We start from the raw sequence: 23048 nt of genomic DNA, 5'->3' as shown, positions 1-23048 counted from the left end.
TTTCAATAATATGTATATAATATTATTATTTGTGAAATATAAACCATGTTATAAGTAATAATTATGTCGTAGAACTTTTGAATATAATAGCGTATATTTTGTTTATGGTAATAGATGTTAATGGGATGGGAGGGGGGGGTCTGTGTCGTAAAGTTTATAAATTCAAATTAAAACTTCTCTGTCCTTCAATTTAATTTACATTTGAATGGATTCAAAATATAATTGATTTTGTTTTTATTCCAGTAGTATTTTAAGCACCTGTCTAATTCAATATTTTCCGGTCGAATACAGTTTGATTACAAAAATGCTGTTACACTTTTTGGCAGACGACCTTTATTAAAAACGATCAAGGTGACCCATAATAATCAAAACATTTATTTAATTGGTAATATGAAAACGAATTAACAATGTCACTGATTAATTGTTTTGTTCATACAATTATACAAATATTTTATGCTTAAATAGTTAAATTCACATAAGATAAATTTTCAGATACATATATATTAAAAGAAGTCTGTATTGTTTTTTCTTTTCTTTCATACATTTGGAGTTTAGGCAAAAATAGATTATAAGCAAAAATAATATGCTATACTACAAATATTTTTCTGCTCCCTTTTATAACATAAATTTATATCCAACCAGGTAACGAGGTTAAACAATTATGAAAACGTCCTTTGATCATTACTCGCTAGGAACATGGATTATATTTCAAATGTTTTTAAGACATACTATACAAAGCCGAATTATTTATTTCGTTGAAATGTGTTATTTTTTCAGAGAAATAACTTTATATAATTTCGGAAAAAAATCCTTTAAACATATTAACCCACGGGTATCTAAAGGTGGTTCCGAGGTATTAATTTTCTTATTTATAGTGAAAATAACATTACTCGTGTATAATACGTTTGTATAATATTTTTAAAAGACATTGTTATACGTTTTTAATAGATAAATTAATAAACTCTCGTAGGCTTAATGTGTATGGAAGATTATTATTCTGGAACCTTATAGGTAGTACAAATTATAAGTACCTATATATACATATACCAGGCACTGTTGGTTAAACAATTTGTCATCCATTACGCATTTATGGAGTTAGACCATCATTGCAGGAACGCATTGTTAAAATGATTAATGAGAGAAATCTACTTTTTTCATATTTAAATGTCAAATCTACTTGTGCGACACTAAAAATAATTCTATCGCACGGGCCGTATAACCATTTGGGCTGGCTATTTATATGACCGTCTTCAAACGCTGCAGTGTATAGGTATATAGAGTTTGGAAGTTGCCAAGGAGTTCTCATAAATTATACATCAATAATTTAAGTTTATAAATTTATAATCACCTGTGAACATTTATTAACGATGACTTTCTTTAAACTTGAACCCGGTGTCGAGTGATGATAAAGAACACCTTTGCCATTATAATATGATATTATACTCACTAGATGTTTTAATCGTGGACCTTTGATAATATTTACTTTGTATTAAGGCAATTTGTTTTTTTTTTCTAATTAATTAATATTTGTTTTTGTTACACTTAAAGTTAAAAGCCGTATTCGTTTACTGGCGTTCACCAAATAAAATGTTTTAAGCGGAATTATTTTTTTTTCTCCTGATTTCGAAATGTTAGTAGGTACCTATTGAGGCTATTGTGTATATTATTATAACGAAATGTTGTTATGCCGTATATTATATAAAATCCAGTTCTTATCGTTAAACATTTTACAATCGAATTTAAAGAGTACCTACCTAAATACTACTAATTATAGTAATACACAAGGAATTCATCCATGGTTCGGTCGCCTCTGTTACATAAATACCAGGTATACAGATCACTTAACGCGCGGTTTATGTCGAACCGTCACCGTAGGTACCTGGCTACGATACCGTTATAAATGATAGATTCATTGATGATCAAATAAACGTGTGTCGACAATTGTAAAGAGATTCTGGATGCACCATTTTATGCGGGTTACCGGAATTTCCATACATATAGGTATACATTTTCTCCTATATTTATAAAAGAAAGTGATGCCCGTTTTTGTCTGAGACGATCTTCGAAACGACTGGCTCCGTTAACACGTGCTTAGATTTTTGTACATTGTAAATAAGTCTTATGCGACCGATCCATTTTCTGAACCGGAAAACTCGAAAGATAAAATATAACAATACTCCAGAGGTGCCGAGGTTTAACACTGCATTATAAAAAAAAAAAAACATTTTATAAATTCTAATTCACCACCCGGGTGTAGTCAGATAGTTTAATATCTATAATCAATAATAATACGAGTATTTATAATCAATGAAAATATAATATATGCATATACGCATAACATTACTACTAGAATGTCATAATAATATTATTATTATACAATATTGTACAGCAACCATGGTCCATGACACATGCTCACTGCGCAGGCACAAAGACATGACGTAAAATAATATGTAAAACAATTCGACAATACACATTTATAACAGTGTTTATAATTATAAAAATAACAATAATTTTCAGGATATTATTATCATTATTATATTTTACGACTAACCGGAAACAATAAAAAAAACATTATGTAACTGTTTCAGCGGATAAACCTTATGCGGCTGTCGAACAACAATCGTCCGGCCGTCACGCGACGGACCAGAAACCGGCGAATTTCGCCGCGGCGGCAGGCAGACGAAGTCATCACACTCAACACCAAACTGCGTACCAACAGCATCAGTTGCCGAACCGAAATAATAATTCAACGGGTGTCGGTCCACAGAATAATCACGTGGAATCTTCGACCGTCACGTTTAACGAGGGTAAGCGAAAACAAAATATTAAGTAAACGGAAAAGTTGGTTTTATTCGACCCGCCCCATCCATTTTGTCCACTTTCAGAACACGCGTAAAAACAATTATCACAGTATTATAGTTGCCACTGATAAAATCCATATCGTATAAGTATAGGTTGTATGATGTATTTATACCTACCCAGCATTTTGTAAATAAACGGCTTGTGAGTTGCGACGCTTTGCTTTGCTATAACCAAGAGTTTTGAGCATCGTCTGCATATTATGTATAATTTCTCATTTATAGTCACTTATATAATATAGTAACAGTAATGAACGAAATCGAAAAAAAACTGTGGGTACACGTGTAATTTATTGTAGCTACAATATAACTTTTTTAACATTTAAAGGCCAAGGTTAGGTAGGTGAAAATCGGCCAGCATGAAATTGAATCGTTATACGTTTTCTGTATGGGAAATTTTAAATATCTTATCCTACGACTTTTAATTAAGAGAAAAAAATAATTTAAGTAAATTTAAGTGTTTGCACATAAAATGGTAGATAAAATGTCAATGATATTAGGTGCAGTTTGCTTGGAGTTAAAAACTCTGGGTTCTAAAGCCACATAATACTTACATATTATTATAATGTAATGCACATGAACCTATAATACTTGAGTACGTATAAGCAGTATACGCGAAAATAACAATATTAACCATTGAGTGTATACTATTATAGAGACGTCGTTCGTGGGATCGCGCAACGACGACGATGATAAAAAAAAAAAATAATAATAATAATAATAGTAATACAAAAGCGGGGTGCATGTACACAATGCACAATATACTCGTGTAATAATGAGTTTAGGCAGCGTACGACTTGGCCATGGTCACCGCAAGCTAATGAATAAAGCTGATAGTCGACCGCCCATTAAAGTGGTCAGTAAAAAGCTCTCGCCGATAACGGTCGATGTGACGATGTACTCGGAAGCGTGTAAGTACGAAATGCGCTCGTAATCGTACATATAGGTTGCGTACAATCTACGCATTGTTTACAACTCATTCATTGAACGGCCAGGGCTATTTTCTCTTGACGGAAAATACTAATAAATGATTTCGAAAACGTAATAATAATTGTCTTTGGAATATTTTGTTGAAATGTTTTTGAATATTTTTTATACGATTTCAAGTCATTACAAAAAAATGTTTTTTAAGTGCCGGCCGCTGGGTTAAAACGGCGTTTGCTTATATTTCTTAAACAATTATCTGTATAATACGGTTTTCCCCGCGCTCGTGGAAACTGCTGAAAAATCGATGAATGGCTTCTCATATACGGCCATGTAGGTATGTAGTATAGTAGGTATCAACTAGGCCCGATCTTCAAACGACGCTTCGTCTAATTAAAACTGTTTCAGCATGCCTACCGGAAACATCGTTCACAATAGAAAATACAAAAACAAAACCCTTAGAAAAATCAATACATTCCTCGTTTCGCCCAGAATCTAAAACAGTAAAAGCATAAGTATCATATTATACGGAATATTTTATCAGTGAGCACTATATTATTAAAAAAAACAATATTATAATATAATATTATTATATTTCATTTTTGATTTGGGAAACAACTGTGGTGAAAGGCATGGTATACCTAAAATTTTTCACATTCCAGAGAACATTTAGAAACTGTTGTTCTAAATATATTCATTTAGTTGTAGCTATATAAAATTACTACCTAATAATTTCATGTTTTCATAGGGAATTTCATATTCTAAAATTATAAGCTATTCGTTTTGATTTCACGTATAATTATGTGAAATTTATTTTTATGAATAAGATATAAGTAAATAAATAAACATTGAAACCCAAAGGTATTTAATCCGTGTAAAAACGCTTGTCAAAAACGCCTATTTTAATAAGATATTCAAGCCAATTTTTTTCCCATGATATATGAAAGATAATTATTGAGTTAATAAAATGTTTCATAGGTATAAAAGTGTTATGTGTAGGATAATTTAATGACGGCATTAAACAACTTACACAGCGCACATAAAATGTATATATAAATTAACTGGCCTTTTTTTTTTTTTGTAATAATTATTATTTTAGAATCTCAAATATTATACTTAGATATACATTTTCTTTCTTTTTACGAGATGTTCATAAAAGCCATTCAAAATTATATTTATTAGGTTCCATATTTTATAGAATAGGTAGACACAATGCAAAAATCTACAACTATAAATAATAACATATAAAACAAAATGTATATGAGTGAACATTTTAAATGTACTGACAATGATAATATAAATTGAAGGTGATAATTTACTAATTTTAATAAAAAAAAAAAAAACAAAAAACGAGTTAAGTACCTACTAAAATATAAATATTATATGCAGTGGCTTTGCGTAGACGTCATTCACGACAAGCATCTAAATAATTCTAAATAATAATTTATTTGTAGTGTGGCATGTAATTTACTACAAAGTTTGTATAATGTAAAATTGTATTTATACGATAAAGTTACGTAAATTTGTCAACACTGTTAAAAATATTATAAAGAAAATAATATAATGACATAACTACAGTCATTATTAGTGTTTGGGTAGGTATTAAAGTTCCAAATCCAATGATTCTTTCCATAGTGTGATCAGTGGACGTTATGGATGTGTCATCACCACAATTAACGATATCTTTAATCGTGGTCATCAATTTTGCCGAGATTCTTGGAATTTTCTCAGGGAACATTATTCCTGGAAAATTTACTTTAGAGTTTGTACTGGATTTCCACAGTCGTAACGAGGATTTTCTATAAATTCCTACTTAAAAAGTATTTATTTGACCAGTTTTTATACTGCTTAAGCGGCTCCGTGTTTTCCTAGGTGGGTCTGTATAGTGTATTCCAGATTCATACACCTGGAGCATTTACAGTTTTGGACAGCGTAGGTAGATGTGCATTATCGAAAGATGTTTTGAAAATTTGGTACATTCTGTATTCTATTCTTTCTCTAAGTCTAGACACTTTGACGATCGAACTGGTGACCTTAAAGAGCTCAAGATCTTTAAATACTACATAGATCAAATTAAAATAATAATTTATGCCAAACAATATTATATAATATACAATATACATACCTATAGCTTATTTTTATTGGGCCGTTGACAACAAAAATACATAAAATATAAATAATGATTTACTTCAAGGCAGTTTTGTGCTCATGTCATGATCCCATGTCTGTATGTACGAAATACATATGAGTACCTATAAACAGAAAAATATATTCTAAGCTTTTAATTATTCAAAACAATTTTTAATATTTATAGATATAAAATAAATCGTTAATTTCAATTGTTGTATGCAAACTGAAAAAGAAAACAATATTAGTTTTTTAAATTCAATCCATAAATGTCTTTATATAAATATTTATTTTATAACCGTTATATAATGGTTCCAGCGTAATGTACATTTTGATCTGTTAAAATACAAATATTATGTAACATGAATTTGGTCATTACTATCTGGATAAATAAATAGTTACAATTATTGACGAGAAAATAATAACAATGTTTTAAATAATAAAATAAATAAGTACAATTTTCAAACAGCTATTATAATAGAATATAATATTATTATATTTGTTAAGTTTGGAATCACTGTTTACGTTTTTGTGTAGAAGAAGCAAACGTCCTATCAATATTGACTTACATATCTGTAATGCAATAGGTACATAACGTAACAATATAATTATCTAAACATTTCGAGAGATCTAAAACACAGTATTTGTGTAGTAATTGCACTTAGAATATTATTAAAAAATCTGTCAACAATCAAGTAAACCGAGATTGGTTTGTGTAGTTTTTGAAAAAATGAAATCAGAATAAACAACTAAAATTATAATAAATTTATTAGCCAAGCATGACGGTTAAGAGTATATATAATAATATTATATTTTCTAGTGAGTTGATATCCATTAAATTTTCATTGAATGATTTTAATGATACACGATTTCGCTCTTATGTACTTTTGCGGGTAATGGTGTGGTACATGGGGCACTTAAGGACAATGACCCAGTCCCTTATTGATTCCGCTGTTTCGAATGCGTGTACGTAATATTATCAACATTGTTTTTTATTTATCCTCAATATATTTATAGATCACGCAGATGAAAGATGACAAACAACATATTATTGTTATTAAAATGTTTCAAACAATATTATAATATATCATTTTAATGAATGTGTTTTATTATTAGGAAATCTCAAGACATGTATTACGGGAATATTTTTGTTCAACAAATTTGAAAAATAAATAGAGATTGTGATTCTTAAACAATACTATTTATCTAATTAAATTAAAATATTTAAACGTCATTATATTAAATACATTATATTCACTTGTTTATTAGTCAATTTTACTTATATTGTATATGAATATACAAAGCACGTGGTGTGGTTTTATAAACAGTTACCTACAATAAACAAACATGTTTTAAATTTTATATGAAAAAATTGTTTTTTGTTGTTTAGTTTTATACATGGTTAATAGTTTCAATGAAACATTTTGTTTAATATATTAATTCATTATAAACTAAGGTACCTACTGCCAAACTATTAAACAATTTTTATTTCTATAGATGAATACACAAAGATAACAACGCCTAGACAAGACGTTTTGTTCAAAAAAGGTTACTTGGGAAGACGCAAGCACAGTAGTGTACCAGTCATTACTGAAGTTTTAAATGAAAATGAAGGTCAGTGACGTTAAATCGGAAAAATTATTTTATAGGACAAATTTGTATAATCGATATTACCGCGTGTTTTAGACGGTGTTTCAATTGATATCAACCCTTTGGACGAGTTGTGTGCTTACGGTGAATATGTTGACCCGTCTATGATGTACATTCTTAATGGTACGTATAATGATTATAAATTATGATACTTTATTACCGCATGCATAATAAGATGTTGAAATAAGCATCGTCCAAACTTACTTTTGAGTGATTATTATTTGTTTTATTGGGTATACTATATAGTATGAAATGTAGTTAACGCCATAGGTATTATACAATTATTATTTATTCATGGACAATAAACTGTCTACTACCATATTGATACAATATGAAATATTAATAAGCATTTCATGTGAATACTGATTTTTATATGCAACTAAACGAGAAACCATATTGCATATATGACTCGCTCCTATAGTTTAACACTTAAAGCTCATTCAATTCGAGATGTTCTTACGTGCGCGGGTAATTTATCGTTTTCTCAATCTTAAGTGTTTATTTTATTAGTGGTTTTCGTTGTCAATTTATTCACTTTAAAGAACCCAAAGTTCAATATTAGTAAATTGAATGTACCTACACCTATTATAAATGTATAGGAAAGTTGTACTACTGCTACAGTAATGTTGCTTACGTAAAAGTATTCACAGAAATGAAACTGACAATTTTATAAAATAAAAAATTTCCTCCCACGCCAGGACTCAAACAGTGCCCGTCTATTACCTATGTATAAATACGTATCTCCTATAAGTGCAGCGTTAAAGTGGAATGCTAGGTACGCCATAGTAACGACAACGTATAAGGTAAAACTATAATAGTAGGTACTCAATTTAAAGAGGGATTTTTTTATTTAATTGTTTTAATTAAAAACGATAAACAGTCGTTTTGACACAATACGTTTGATTTAACTCGAACTCAATGTCATATACAATGTAAATGCCCTCTACCGACGGCTCACAACAATATACTTAGATAAGTGATTTATGTTGGACCCGCAGGCGGCGGATACGAGATCTACGATCCGTACACCGGTGTGGCGACCAGGCTGATGGGACCTCCACCTGGTCATTTTCCGCCTGTCGGACATCCGATGCTGTACCAGCCGATGCCGATGCAACCCGTCGACTGGTACAACCCTTCGAACGCAACTTCCGACTGGATATCCGGTGGTGCCGTTTACCAGCCGAATAACAGATACCACAAGAGATCAACGACTGCCGACGCTCAGCAGGTGACGATCTATTTTGTTTTAACGTTGTTATCGGTCTCTGACCATCGCAATCATTCTTTCGATTGGTGTTGACATTATAATGTATTATTATTGTTGATATTGTAATCCTTGATCGACGTGAGACCGGGGAATCACTTCCGAATCCATAGATGTCCAAGTTTATTGCTCAACATTAAAATTAATTTTGAATTTATTACAGAACGGCAGTGCTCAGAGTTCAGAAGTGGGAATCGGTGGTACCCAGGAATCGAGTCTGGACGATCAGCAGAGTTTATATCAGTCAATGCAGCCATATAATATGTACCCCGGATATATGTTTGGCGCTCCTATGTACAATTATAATGGTGAGTGACAAAACCCCGACAAAAATATTTCCGCCTATCACTTATAAGTCTAACCAACGAAAAAATAAATAATAAACAAAATGTGGCGATAGGTGTGTGGGCAACAAACGTAGATCGTTTAATATAACATACTATAAGTACACGATGCACGTAAAATAGGTATATTATATATTCCATTGCCATTTGGCGCACAATTAAAACTGGGTCGATATATGAGATCTTTCGATATAATTTTTATGATATCTGTTGAATACGCTGCAGGTTAGCTGTCTGAGATGTCTATAAGTTTCGGTAGCGATTAAATGGTATTAGGTAATAATTTTCATATCAAGTACTAATCAACGGAACACACTACGATCGGCGATGACGATGATGACCTGAATATTATTAACTTATAGTTCATGTCCATTTAGATTACGTGCTAGCCATTGCCAAACATTCCATACGTCTAATTTAACTTTGGCTTCGATAGCCAGAAAATATGCTGGTACATAACTTACATCCCGACGATTAGCACACAGCCGTAATATTATTAGGTGATGAATGTTACCAATCAATATCACAGCTCCCGACATCATATGACATAGACAACGTGTCTATTCTTCAAATTATTTCCTGTTTGAACTCGTCGCCAAGTTTTCCCGTTTCAGCCACAGTTTTTTTTTATTCATATTTATTTTATGAACGTCGGATAAAATGAACACGGTGTCTTTTAACCGGTCTTATTGTTCTTTATTCTATACTCTGTCGTGGAACGGAGCCAAAAGGCATAATTTCAAATTACTATTTTTATAACTAGCATTTTTTTCTAGCTTGACGGAAGGTGAATTTCCATACGTACACGTTTATAAAAATAATTTACTAGTTGAAAATCATAGAAACGATTTATGATTTTTAGTTTGTGATTTAATGACTTGAGAATTCTAAATTACATTACTAATTATTGCAATCTACAATCTCTGTTTTAGTTTTGAATATTATTTTGTTTTTTTTTTTTTGATTACATCACACATCGTTATAGAATATTAAATTGTTTATTATATACACATAATTGTATATTGTATGAATAATACGAATAAATACAATTGAATGAATAGATTGAAAACGTCAAGTTATCAGATATCAATTGAACAGACATTTTTTTCGGTCCAATGTTTCATGTATTAATAAGGTTTTATGGAGTGTTGCAAAAATATTTATTTTGAAAAATTATGTACTCCCTAGATCACAATGCACATAATTGTTAGTTATTATACTATTTCTAATGTACAGCCAGCCACATACTAAGCATAGGTGTTGAACATATTATTTCTACTACATGATCGTGTATATAAATCATAAATAAGGGCAATTTGTTTTAAATCTATAAATAGTTCAAAAGTCTGAACGTTTATTGCGTAACCGGAATATACCTTATATTTGGCTATCTGATTTAAATAGAAAATTAGAGAGAATAGTTTGAAAAGAAAATACTAAGTATAATGAAAATATACTTTAATTAATGAAACATAATTATGCAAATGGTGTAATTATTATTTACATTAGTACCTATATATTATATAATACAAAAAATATTTTTAAAATTATTTAGGTATTAATACAAGAAAATGTATTTTTAATTTTATAGGTGTAAGCATTCAAGTTCCACAACCACAGTCTCCTCCTTCGCCTTCAATTAGTTGTGATTACACCAACGGAAAACGGCGTAAGAAAAAGAAGCGTAGAAAGCGTGGAGACGTAAGTTATACCAAGTATAAACTAAAAATACTCATAAAATTAACTCGCCTGTCAGTTAGTTTGAATGTCTGATCAATGATTTATATTTAGTTAAATTCTACTTATAATATGAATAATATAGCCCTAGACTACTTTTAAAAATGATATTGGATGATTATTTTCCTTGCACACTATCGCTAGCTGCTCTAAACATTTTGATTTACCATACTGTTGCATTATATTAAATTATTTAAAAATAAAATCAAATTGACATTCCACTAGGAACAAGTGACGTGGAAATAACTAACAATTGACATTTTAAAAATAAAAAATAAAAAAGGAATTAGTTACTCTGGCAAACACCAACACTATTCAAACACAAAAGAATTAAAGGCAAAAGGTCAATAATGTGGTTTAAAAATAAATTTATTTATGCCATGAGAACGTCTATCACAGTAATCGGTATCAAATAGCGATTATTTATATTTTAAACCATGATATAATTATTATAAATATGCCTACATCATTATTAAATCTAAAAAAAAATGGATTTCCAATTTAATTTTTAAATAATAAATGTAATAGGAACATAGAAAAAATGAAAAGTGCTTATACCAAGTTGAAATGTAATATAACGTATACGTTTCAGTTTACGGAACAAAACCCTAGTAAATATTACCATTTTATAAATTTATTTTATTAAAATTGTTTTTATCAATTACATTAAAATTAAAAGAAATAATAAAAAATCATTTTATAAACTGTACATGCTTAATGTTACTATTATTACCAATCTAAAGTGTATTGAATGTTAATATACATAGAAAGTAACATATCAAATATTTATTAAATTACGTAAGCCAATAAATTATAAAAGTTTAAAAGTTCTTTAAAAATTTAAATTAAATATTAATTGAATTCTTTTATATAAATCTTTAGTTTATTTCATTGAAATAACTCGACGAGTGATTAATTATTAATTTATTTATTTACAATATTTAATTGAATTAAAATGTATTATTTTTAGGTAACTGATGAATATTCAGACTCTAGTTCGGAAGAACAAAAAAGTCAATCAGGTGCTAGTTGTGACCTCGTGCTGGACTCGGAAAAGACCTCTGATTCGGGTGTGCTGACAAACAATAGTGGTGGTTCGACACCTGTGAATGTCATACCCGTCCAGTTGTCCCACACCGCACCACCGTTTCATATGGAATGTCCACCACCATTCGAGATACTGCACGGAACACCGATACTCGTTCACCATCATCCGGATCAAATGGCCGCATATTACCAACCAATACCACAATACGCGGAGCAATTAGCCCCAATTGGTTACCAGGTTATACCTGAAGAACAAGCTGAAGCAGTAGAGATCACCGATGACCAACCAGATGCCGAACCGGCTCCTAGCTATTCAGCAGAAAACTCTGACTCGGGCATTAGCTCTCCGAACAGTGAAGTAATGGTCAAAGGGTCTACAGAAAATAAACATGAAAAACCACAAACTGTTAGTGGCAGCAGTGGCCAGCCGGCGACTAAAAAAAGTAGAAATAAGAAGAGCAAACAGCGAGAAAAAGCTACTACAGAATCAGTCATTAAGACGAAGAGTAAAGACTTACCGAAAAATCAACACGAAGGAAGTAAGAAATCGTCGAAAATTGCTAAAGAACCGGCCATTATAAAAAAACTAAACGCCAAAAAGAACAAATCTAGGCCAGAACAAGAAAAATTAGAAACTACAAAGCCACTCAAAGAGGATCAATCTAAACCAGAGATAGAAAACATTTCAGAAGAAATTATTCAGTTGTCTATCAGCCCGGAGACAGAGTGGATCCAAGAAGAAGAATTCTGTTCGTTGGAATGCACTCCCAGGTCTACAACAGACCATATTCAATTTAAATTCACCAAGACACAATCCCTTGATTCGTGTGAATCCGTGGAAGAGGAAACGTTTGCGACGGCGGTGAACACTGGAAATTCTGATACGGAAAACGAAATCAGACAGGACGAAGTGGGAAAACTCGAATTGGCATCACCTATCAACGCAGCAGCAGCAGCCCCGGGACCGATTACGGAAGCCGTGACGAAATGGTTAAACGATCAGGGTGGCTTGGTGTTATCCCCGTGCTTAGACGATTCGGGAACCGATGAAGGCGAACTCAGCGAATACGACGATTTCGAAGAACACCTAAGTACGACTAGTCCAAAAAACGTGCAAGGCAACCCTTACCCTGCGCTGTCTCGTAGTGACGGGTCAAGGGTTGCTGGTTCTTCATCTCACGATCAACGACAAAGCGGACTAATATCCAGTGGCATATGTTGTTTAACTCAATAATTATTTAGGCAAGGTCATTATATTTAAAACAATATATACGTTGTAATTATTTACGGTAAAACCTGTACAAAAAAAAAAAAGTAATACTATAAGGACACTACTTACAGGGCATGAGAAATTCGCGTACAATGTTTGACCTCTTGAAAATTAGGCCCTCTGTACAGTTCCTCAGGCATACAATAAAAATTAACAAATTAATCACTTCTTTGAATAGTCTTTTTTAATATATCTCATTCTAAGTTAAGTTTTCAATGCTATAAGAAAAGAAAAATTTGCATTTAAATTCATTTTAAATGATTATTTTTAGATCGTTTCATTATTCATATAATGCAAATTTTTCTTTCATTTTTATAAACCATGGAAATTTGGTGTAATTATGAGACTGCTTTTTGGATCTCCTCTTCAGGAGTAATTTGTTAATAAGTTCATTATAAAATTTGTTAATCGTTATCATTAATATAAAATATTTTTGTCGTTAACAATCAAGTTTAAAAATGGCATAAAAATTAAATATATATAGTAGTCATAAAAGAAATATTGTTATCTTTGATTTGCATGTTTATATGGATATGAATGGGTTTGGTATCTCTGATCTTAATTTAAAGTAATGAAATGTTTAACACTGACAGTCAACATTATTATAATACCTATAACACTGTTATTTTTGTAATGTTTATTACCTATAGACTATAATATTATATTACTTACCTGTCTATTGCAGAGATCAAACAAATTGTATTTAAAAATAAAATAAATTTGGATTTTCTGTTACTCCCTGCTTAAGTATTACAATCACAGTTTTTCGAATTGACTGTTCGATTTTAATATTGGATTTGCTATACAAACCATTATCCGTTATTTGAGTATATATATATATATAAATATTCAGGAGGACGAAGTTGTATGGTCCCATTAAGAGTCATTAATATGTATTATAAGAAAAAATTACTTAATTGTATTGGGATTTACTAGATATTAGCAATCTCAGTAACGCTCAACTACTATTTACTTTATTTCAAAACTTCATAAATATATACACGAAATAACTTGTTGATTATTTTAATTAGATTCCGAAATGGTCAGATTAACCGTAAAAGTTAGATATATCTAATAGGTACTATAATTTAGAATACTTAGCGTGTAATTTATCGTAAGTAGTATACGTAAGATAACAAATAGTAATTATAGTAGCCGATAACAACGGTATTGTCTGAATTTGGTGCTTATACTTAAAAAAATGATACTACAATTTTAGTTTAACTTTAATAATATGTAGCTAATATGTAAAAGTTGATTAAAATAAAAACAATACATTATTAGTTTAAATTGTTTGGGTGATATTTAAATGTGCATAGTATGAGGCTGCCTGGATATTACTGTTGTGTTATTATATAGAAATTTAATTTGTTATGAAATATTTGATAATTGGTTTAGGGTGTTCCACATAATATATAGTGTTTTATAAAACATTATTTTTTCAAAAACAATATTATCATTGATATTTTTATGATATGCAAATGTTTAATTTTTAAAGGTAAATATTAATAATATAATGTCCCCATAATATCCATAACTTTGTTCTTAAATAAATGGGTGTAATTTATACCTAGGTACTTTAAAATTTTAAATAAATTTAAAAAAATGTTATGTCTTGATGTCTTATACACATACTCTTCCAGATTTTTCAGACTATACCCCACCGTAAAATAATGTTAATGATTAAGATTTTAGTTCACAGTTGTTACAAAATAAAATTGGTTGTACTTTATGCATCTATAAGCAAAACTTCCTGGCATACCTAATTGATGTAAGCCAGGATAATATTAACAATAAAAATAAATGTACATCCATTTTTTTCTGTTAAATATTTAGAAAATATAGATAAAATATGTTATTTTTTTTTTTTTAAGTAGCCTATTATTATTGTTATTTGACAACGACATTTTCTTCTTACCGAAGATGACGTAGTTATTAAAAAAATTAATTAGACGTAATAATATGTAATGCTGAATTATTATGATAATTTGAAGTAAAATAACAATAATATGTGTCTAGCCGTTTATTTACACATAAATAAAGCAGTCAGTAATATTGTATGACAACAAGTAGTGTGTGTATGTATACATGTAATTTCCAAATATAATCGTTGTAATATGGTCCGATAATAACCGATTTGAAATTATATTATACCCACACATCTACCTACCTATATTGTAATACTATTAATGCACCAACTAAATTATATCAACACATAAAAAATCAGTATTAAGCCAAGGATAATAATATGTTAACGTTTACTATTATATACATTTTTTTTTACATACTTATTACATAGATAATACCCATATTATGAAATATCTATAGTATAACAATAATAATATCATCACCCCCATTCCCCGGTCTGGTTTGGCTTAATTTGTGCAAGAATATAATATTATGTCTGTTTATATATAAATAAATAAGTATATATATATGGTTTGTGTGTATATATATTTATTTATAATTACAATATATTGTATTACTATTTTGTTATGCAACATGCTACAAGTTTAGGCTTTTGATAATTAAGTGCCTTAGGTCATTCCTTTATAAGCGAAATTATTCGAAACGGAATTTGTTTTGTTTTCGTTCATCAACATCGCGTCACTTTGTCTCGTACATAAGACATTGAAGATTGTTAATTTATGATTGTGTACTGGTTGATATATGCATGCTAACTATATTTTACTTTCCAATGTTTGGGGGAAAAAATAGCATATTTAATGTTTATTAAATAAATATATGAACCAAAATTTGTTGTTTTTTTTTTCATTATAATAAATATTTTAAACATCGATAGGATTAAAAAAAAAAATCTACTCAATGTTATAAACGACTAAAACGTTTGTAATATTTTATAACATAGATTGTTATAAAATCAATGGTATAAAACTATTATAGTACGAGTACCTATATTATCTGGAGATACATCCGGATTTCCGTCAGTAGATGGCACTGTCATATATGCCCTTTGTATTTTTTTTTTTATTAAATTACATTTTTATCCTACTTCTACACCGGCCGGCGGCCGATGTGAGGTTCAATTCCTTGTAACCACCAATTATACCAGTGTTCAATAGTATTAATAATGAAATGATGATTCAAGATCTTACGATTGAAAACAAACACATTAATATATTCATTTAGAAATATCATTGATCGATGATGACCATGTAATTTTACGGTATAATAATTATTTTGATGTTACGCTTAATCTAATAGCCAATTGGAAATTATAACTTTATCCAATTTTTATGGTTTAACTTGGTTTAGTTTAAGCCAGTATATCACTATATTCGTCCAAATTTTGGTGAACAAACGAATTAATGCAGGTAAATTCCCAGAATTATTACATACTCTGTCGGTGAATTACCATCGGCAGACCACTATAATATTAGTAATTACTAATAAGGATTAATTGTTTGGCAGATCACAAGTAAACCTTATGATGCAATAAAATTGGAAAATGTGTTTTCACAAATTAACAAAATTAAAACATATTTTGTTTTTAATTCGATTTTGACGAATAACTGTAAAATTCACTTGATGAGTTGAGATAAGTGATTAAATTAAAAGAGAATTGCTCTATAATAATAATATCCGTTATCAATGTATTTGTATACAGCACTGGACATTGCCCTACTAAGCTATATCAAAATCAATTTCCTGTCAGAGACACCCACTTGTTTCGTCGGAAATAAAACACAAATCTACAGTAGTCAATACAATTTAACATGTAGAGCTTCTAAAACAAATATATATATTTTGAAATAACAAATAAAATGAAGTTAATAGTTTTTTTAATTGTTTTGATCGTTGAGAGGTTACAATGCCGGTCTGCAAACGATTTTTTAAAAGACGTATTTTCAATCGAAGATGATCCAAAAGAGCAAAAATGCTCAACGATGCAATGTCAGACGGCAGGTAAATTCATTGAAACGGTATTAATATTTAATACACAATATGATATTTTTTTATTGTTAGTTTGTATTGGGTACCTACTTACCTATAAAATCTAGGTCATCGGCTAGATCATTATCCTACATATTTTTATTGTTTAGGTAAACTTTCCTCCAAAATGTATCATTGATATTTATTTATTAGGCCCTTAAGAAATAATGACGAGCTATATTATGTAACATTAAAAAGAAAAATCCAAAATCCAATTAATAAACCAAATAATATTAAAAAGTTGTATTATGATTCACTATTGTTATAGAATATCTGTTAAAGAGCATGAATAGATCAGTAGATCCATGTGAGGATTTTTACGAGTTTACATGTGGTTTGTGGGTAAAAGATCATCAAGTTAAAGCCACTAAAGTATCTTGGTATCAATACAAAGAGGCGGAAAAAAGTATAACAAATAATTTGAAAGGTATGTGAAAAAATCATATAACATATGTTCTAAGAGTTTAGATGAGTAAATTATTTTTAATATGGCTCTACAAGCAAACGTGTACCTATGTATACTTCATTTGTGACATACATATTTAGAATAAAATACAACATTTCCATATATTTTAGAAATTTTGGAAGACGACAATCCTGATATCATTTTAGATCCAGCGCAAAAGTTCTACAAAAGTTGTTTGAACTCTGGTAAAATTCAAAATTGTTATCTAACATATGATATTTGTCTTAGAAATTACATTTTAATAATGTTCATAGTGAGTAACGGAATGAATTTTGAATACTTAAAATCGATTATCTCATTATTTGGTGGATGGCCGATAGGACAAAATGACTACAGCGATAAATTACAATCTTTGGATTGGATGAAAATGTATATTTACATGGAAAAAAACTGGAAAGTGTCAACGATTTTAGATACTGGTATATCTATTAATTATTTGAATACCAGCCAATACATTTTAATGGTAAATGAGCATGGCATGTTTGAAATAATTTTTATAGGTATATGTACCAATTTATAGTACTGTGATGTATAGATAGGTCAGCCAGATTTAATGCTACCGAGATCGATGTTCATGCATCCAGATCGTTTTAAGACTCAAATTAACGCTTATTCGAAACTTATCGCCGGTACGGTATTTTTGTTGCACGAAGAATTTGGTTCTAAATTGACTCGAAGCAGACATTTCGGAGACGAAATCGCCGGTGAAATAATTAAATTCGAAACACAACTGGCCAAAGTAGGTGTTAAAAACATTTTGGTTTAAAATAAATTGCATGGTATTATGTCTACTATTATACTATTAGATACAAAGCACCGGAGAAATGAAAAAAAGCCGAAAAAGCATTAAAGAATCGTGTAATGACCATAGAAGATACTTCAAAAAGACATAAACAACTTATCGGAGACGTTTCAGGTAGGTACCAGCTACAGTAGGATATTAATTAAAATCGCCCATCTCACCCAAAAATTACATTCCTCATTTCTCCCGATTATTTTGTTATTACATGACTCCCGATTCGATCAGACTAGTTTAGATAAATATAAAATTAAATTGGAAATGATAATTAAGTCAAATATTTTAATATCATTCAGCGAACTCTAAGAAAAAATGATCGGTAACGACGAATTTATCAAAGCCAAATTAAATTCAGCTTATCTAAGAGGGGTGGATGTCATTTTTATTTAACACAGGCGTAGTTTTGAAACCCTCAGAAGTATGGTTTAGCTACAGCATATTAAAAAAAATCAGACAATGGCAAAAGGATTAAGTACACTTTGGGTTTATTATATTTAGAACCCAACGTCCCCACGAAGTGTCGGGTTGACGATTTGATGCCGAAATGCCCGACTGATGATAAAGTGATAAAATATTGTTATTATTTAATAAACAAATACAATTTCGAGGATGGTTCATTTGCTATGGACATGCAATTTAAGAAGTATTCGGCTTATGACAAATGTATGCGAGCCGCTTAATTTGTTCTCAATGACAATTTTTATTCTTATTCGCCGTTTATATGAATTTGGTTAAATTGTGTGCAAAATTACGTCCAAAATGATAATTATATAAAAATCATTAGAGTTGAATCCAAGGATATCAAAAGATGCAATTAATAATACAATATTATACAATGTATGTATAATTTACGTACTAACGTACTATACATATTATATTGACTGTTCCAAAAACGTGAAAATGAAAAATCTTAGGTATATAACAATCACTGTCAAGTTAATTTTAAATTGATCTTAACTAATCTGGAAATCGTAATAGAATTATACCAACATTTAGGTGAAACGCATATCTGAGCGAAACAGGTCATTTTTGGGTGAAACGGGTCCAGCTAATTAAACAATATCACCACACCCTTTGATCTTTTATTCGTATACACCTGTTTATGTGCTCAAATGTTTTACGTATTATGTTTTATACTATAATATTTTTAACAGGTTGATTGGTTGAAAATGTTTCGGCTACTGTTTAAAGGCACTGATGTATTTCTCAAAAAGACAGAAAAGATATTTGTAAAAGAAGAGCATTATCTAAGAGACCTGGTACGGTTATTGGAAAAAACGCCAAAAAGAATTTTAAGTACGTTATACATACATAATAGACAGTCACAAATTTACCGTAGAATTTCACGTTAAGTATTAATATTTAAGTTTTGTGTTATTGCAGTAAATTATATGTCGTGGTGCTTTTTAAGATCCAGGTTATCTGATATCAAAGAAGATTTGAAAAATCTCATTCAAGACTTTAATGTGGTGTTCACTGGAGACGTTAAAGAAGTTTCTAGGTAACCTAGTAAAAATGTTTTATCACCTAACTATCTTGAAACAATTATTGTATAATTACTTTTTTTTATTATATTATTGGCATACAGCTTGTACCGAATAATATATCACTCGCATAAGCAATTATTTACCATCATAAAAATGTACGCATTAGTTAGGAATAATACATAAAAAATTCACGACGAATCTTAATCTTTTAGTGTCTAATATCATTTTTTCTTCCGACAAGTAAAACACGATTATTAGGTATATTAAAATTAAGTTCAGAAATGCTTTTGTTAATGGGGATTTAATAATAAATTCGTCTTACTTCGTTATTCGTTAATTTGTACTAACCAACGTTCTGTAGGTGGTTGGATTGCGTATCAATTACCAGTTCATATTTTGCATTTAATGTTGGATATAAGTACGTCACCAAGTACTTCGACAAGTCTACGAAAGACATGGTGAGACATATAACTTAAAATACATTTTAAATCTTCTTGATTTGATCACATTGTAAAATCATAGTTTTAATTATGATTATACCGTTGGTCGTGGTCTTATTTTCACGTTTCAATTGAAATTCACAGGCCACAGAAATGGTTAATAACATTCAAGAGGCTTACATGGAACAATTAGAGAACATAGTATGGATGGATTCGACTACTCGTCAATCCGCTATCGATAAATTACAATCGATGCACAAGTTTATCGCATACCCTGATTGGTTCCAAGACACTTCGTATTCACTCAGAAAATTAAAAATTGTAAGCATAAATTAAACGATTAGTTACCTGTTTAAGAGGAAGCCACACCCGCGTGTATTGTCTCCGTCAAAAAGTTACAGGTCGTTAAAAAATGTTGAAATGGTCGTTATTTCTAAACAATATATTGAGTTTTATATTTGGAATAATGAAAAAACCGCCGTCTTGCTCTTCAAAATATTGTCATATCTAAAATATTTTAAAATAAGAATTTATTCTCTGGAACCAAAATCGAGTGTGTTGTACTTAGACAGCGTAAATGCGTTTTGTCTATGTCGTACACTCGTACGGAGGCAACACATGCGTGTGTAGCGGTATAAAATGAATAAAACGAATACAATTTTTGTTTTATTATATTATATGGTATATAAGCATATATAGCTGATACTACTATATAATGATAGTGAATTATAGAAGTCACAAACTTTCATAATATGTACGATTTATTATTATTATTAAGATCGAAAAATTACAACAAATCTGTTGCTGTTTATAATAACTTGTAATTGTTATATTCAATGAATACTTTTTGTCGTAGGTAAATATGACGGACAGTTATTTAATGAACTTGGAGATTCTACAAATTGAATCAAACTTAAAAAAGCTTTCAAAATTAAACAGTATTCACAATCATACAGAGTAAGTTATGTTTAGAATAACTTGGTATTTTTTTGGTTTTGCATTTTCTGTACGATATTATTCAAATGATTATAATGAATGAGGTACAATACATTTATTCAGCGCACATCAAAATGTTGACTTACCGACATACAAGTCAATAATAATTTAGTGCATAAAATATATAATACTTGTTCAATTGTTGCGATAAATGATTGTATTGAAGAAGAAAATGTCTATTAATTCTTTTATTTAATTTTATATAATAATTACTGATCCTCGTTATAAATATACTTATGTTTGTTTTACAGATGGACGACGGATATAGTTAGTGTAAACGGATACAACGATATCTACTCGAACGCAATAGGTAAAATAATAATTTAAGTATTATTCGTTTTAATGAGACCAGGTTGATTTAGAAATCATTTAAAATAAATGTCTTACTCATATAGGTGTTCATAACAATAATTTAATCTTCATCGTGTATATTTGATGTATGTAGAATGCAATAATTGATGTATATTTATTATACGTCATATTTTATTTAAATCGGTACAGAAATATCACTTGCGACTTGCGGTAATGATAGGTGCAGTGTATGTTTTCTTAGACAAATTAATATGTAGGTAACATTAAAATTAACCGAATCACATTATGTGTCTACGATAAATGTTGTTGTCCGTCAAAACTATATGAGATTTTGAGATTTGAGAAGGCGAGAAGAAAACCAATTTTTTATTTTACGACTCGTGGTTGTCATCTATTTTAACGTGTTGTCTTTTACGACCGCGGCGGCGGTGGATTATATTACACAATTGTGTATACAATATATCTTAAAAAATAATTACTAATTATTTAAATATTTAATAAGCTCGCTTCGTTCACAGTTTTGCCAGCCGGAATGTTACAACTTCCATTTTATCACAAGAGTCGAATTCAGTGAGTACATCATATTATATATCTTTTCATTCATAAATGTGATACGCCGGCGCATTCATACATGATTATAAACATTCTGTTTTCAATATTTTAGAGCTTTAAACTATGGAATGGTGGGCTTAGTCGTAGGACACGAAATAATGCATGCATTTGACGATTCCGGTTTGTATATATTTTATAATGTAAATTAATTCACAGGAAAATTGAGTTTCGTTTTTCTCTAATTAGGCAGAATGTATGACAAACATGGCAATAGGCGACAATGGTGGACTCAAGAAACAATGGAGACGTTTTCGATAAAAGCTGAATGTTTCGTCCAACAGTATAACAATTATAGTTTGAGTGTCCAGGGCAGTCAAGTTAAGGTACATGGTGATATTTACAACTCGACATCAAACAAATAATAATTATTATAGTTCATATTATTTTAGCAGTGTATTATATTTTTACACTCTATATTATGGGACCTTTTTGTTTTTTTTTTTTTTATATTACCTAATCAAAATGCAACAGGCTTATGAATTTATTGAAGGTAGAACACTAATTGTAATAAATATGATTCTATTCTCCTCAACTATATGTCTATATGAATAAAAAATTAAAATAATATTGACCTTCATTTGTAAACTCAGTCTGGACAATTTCAACTCTTCACACTCTTTTAGATATTCACGGTTTTATTGGTTAGTTAAAAACCTAAAAGCCACGCCTCTCAAAAAAAAAAATATATATATCTAAATATAAAGTTAAATATTATGCAAAATATCGTTTTTTTTTTTAGATAAACGGCCAAATGACTC

At 29.9% G+C, this 23048-nt stretch overlaps 2 protein-coding genes across 2 annotated transcripts in view; both read left to right on the top strand.

Moving 5' to 3' along the window:
- LOC100574081 overlaps window positions 1-15979 on the top strand; it is a 36665-nt gene extending 20686 nt beyond the window's left edge. Inside the window, exons 2-8 of the mRNA XM_003240912.4 lie at window positions 2589-2807; window positions 7407-7523; window positions 7596-7682; window positions 8558-8790; window positions 8990-9134; window positions 10762-10871; window positions 11878-15979. Of these exons, the coding sequence (XP_003240960.1) occupies window positions 2589-2807; window positions 7407-7523; window positions 7596-7682; window positions 8558-8790; window positions 8990-9134; window positions 10762-10871; window positions 11878-13188 (2222 nt within the window). The 3' untranslated portion in view covers window positions 13189-15979. The remainder of the gene's footprint in view (window positions 1-2588; window positions 2808-7406; window positions 7524-7595; window positions 7683-8557; window positions 8791-8989; window positions 9135-10761; window positions 10872-11877) is intronic.
- A 965-nt stretch (window positions 15980-16944) lies between these two features.
- LOC100166772 (endothelin-converting enzyme 1) lies at window positions 16945-23048 on the top strand (the record flags this gene model as incomplete). Its single annotated transcript, XM_029486632.1, is given in 16 exon segments — window positions 16945-17151; window positions 17447-17605; window positions 17755-17829; window positions 17899-18107; window positions 18180-18383; window positions 18451-18560; window positions 19598-19739; window positions 19827-19944; window positions 20292-20388; window positions 20515-20691; window positions 21227-21327; window positions 21618-21676; window positions 22197-22248; window positions 22343-22410; window positions 22477-22613; window positions 23030-23048. Coding segments are annotated over 10 exon segments (955 nt in total), but the record flags the coding sequence as incomplete, so codon positions are not given.

Source organism: Acyrthosiphon pisum, chromosome A1 (assembly GCF_005508785.2).
Source record: "Acyrthosiphon pisum isolate AL4f chromosome A1, pea_aphid_22Mar2018_4r6ur, whole genome shotgun sequence".
NCBI lineage: Eukaryota > Metazoa > Arthropoda > Insecta > Hemiptera > Aphididae > Acyrthosiphon > Acyrthosiphon pisum.
Note: the sequence above shows the minus strand (reverse complement) of the source record. Positions and strands in the feature narration are given on the sequence as shown.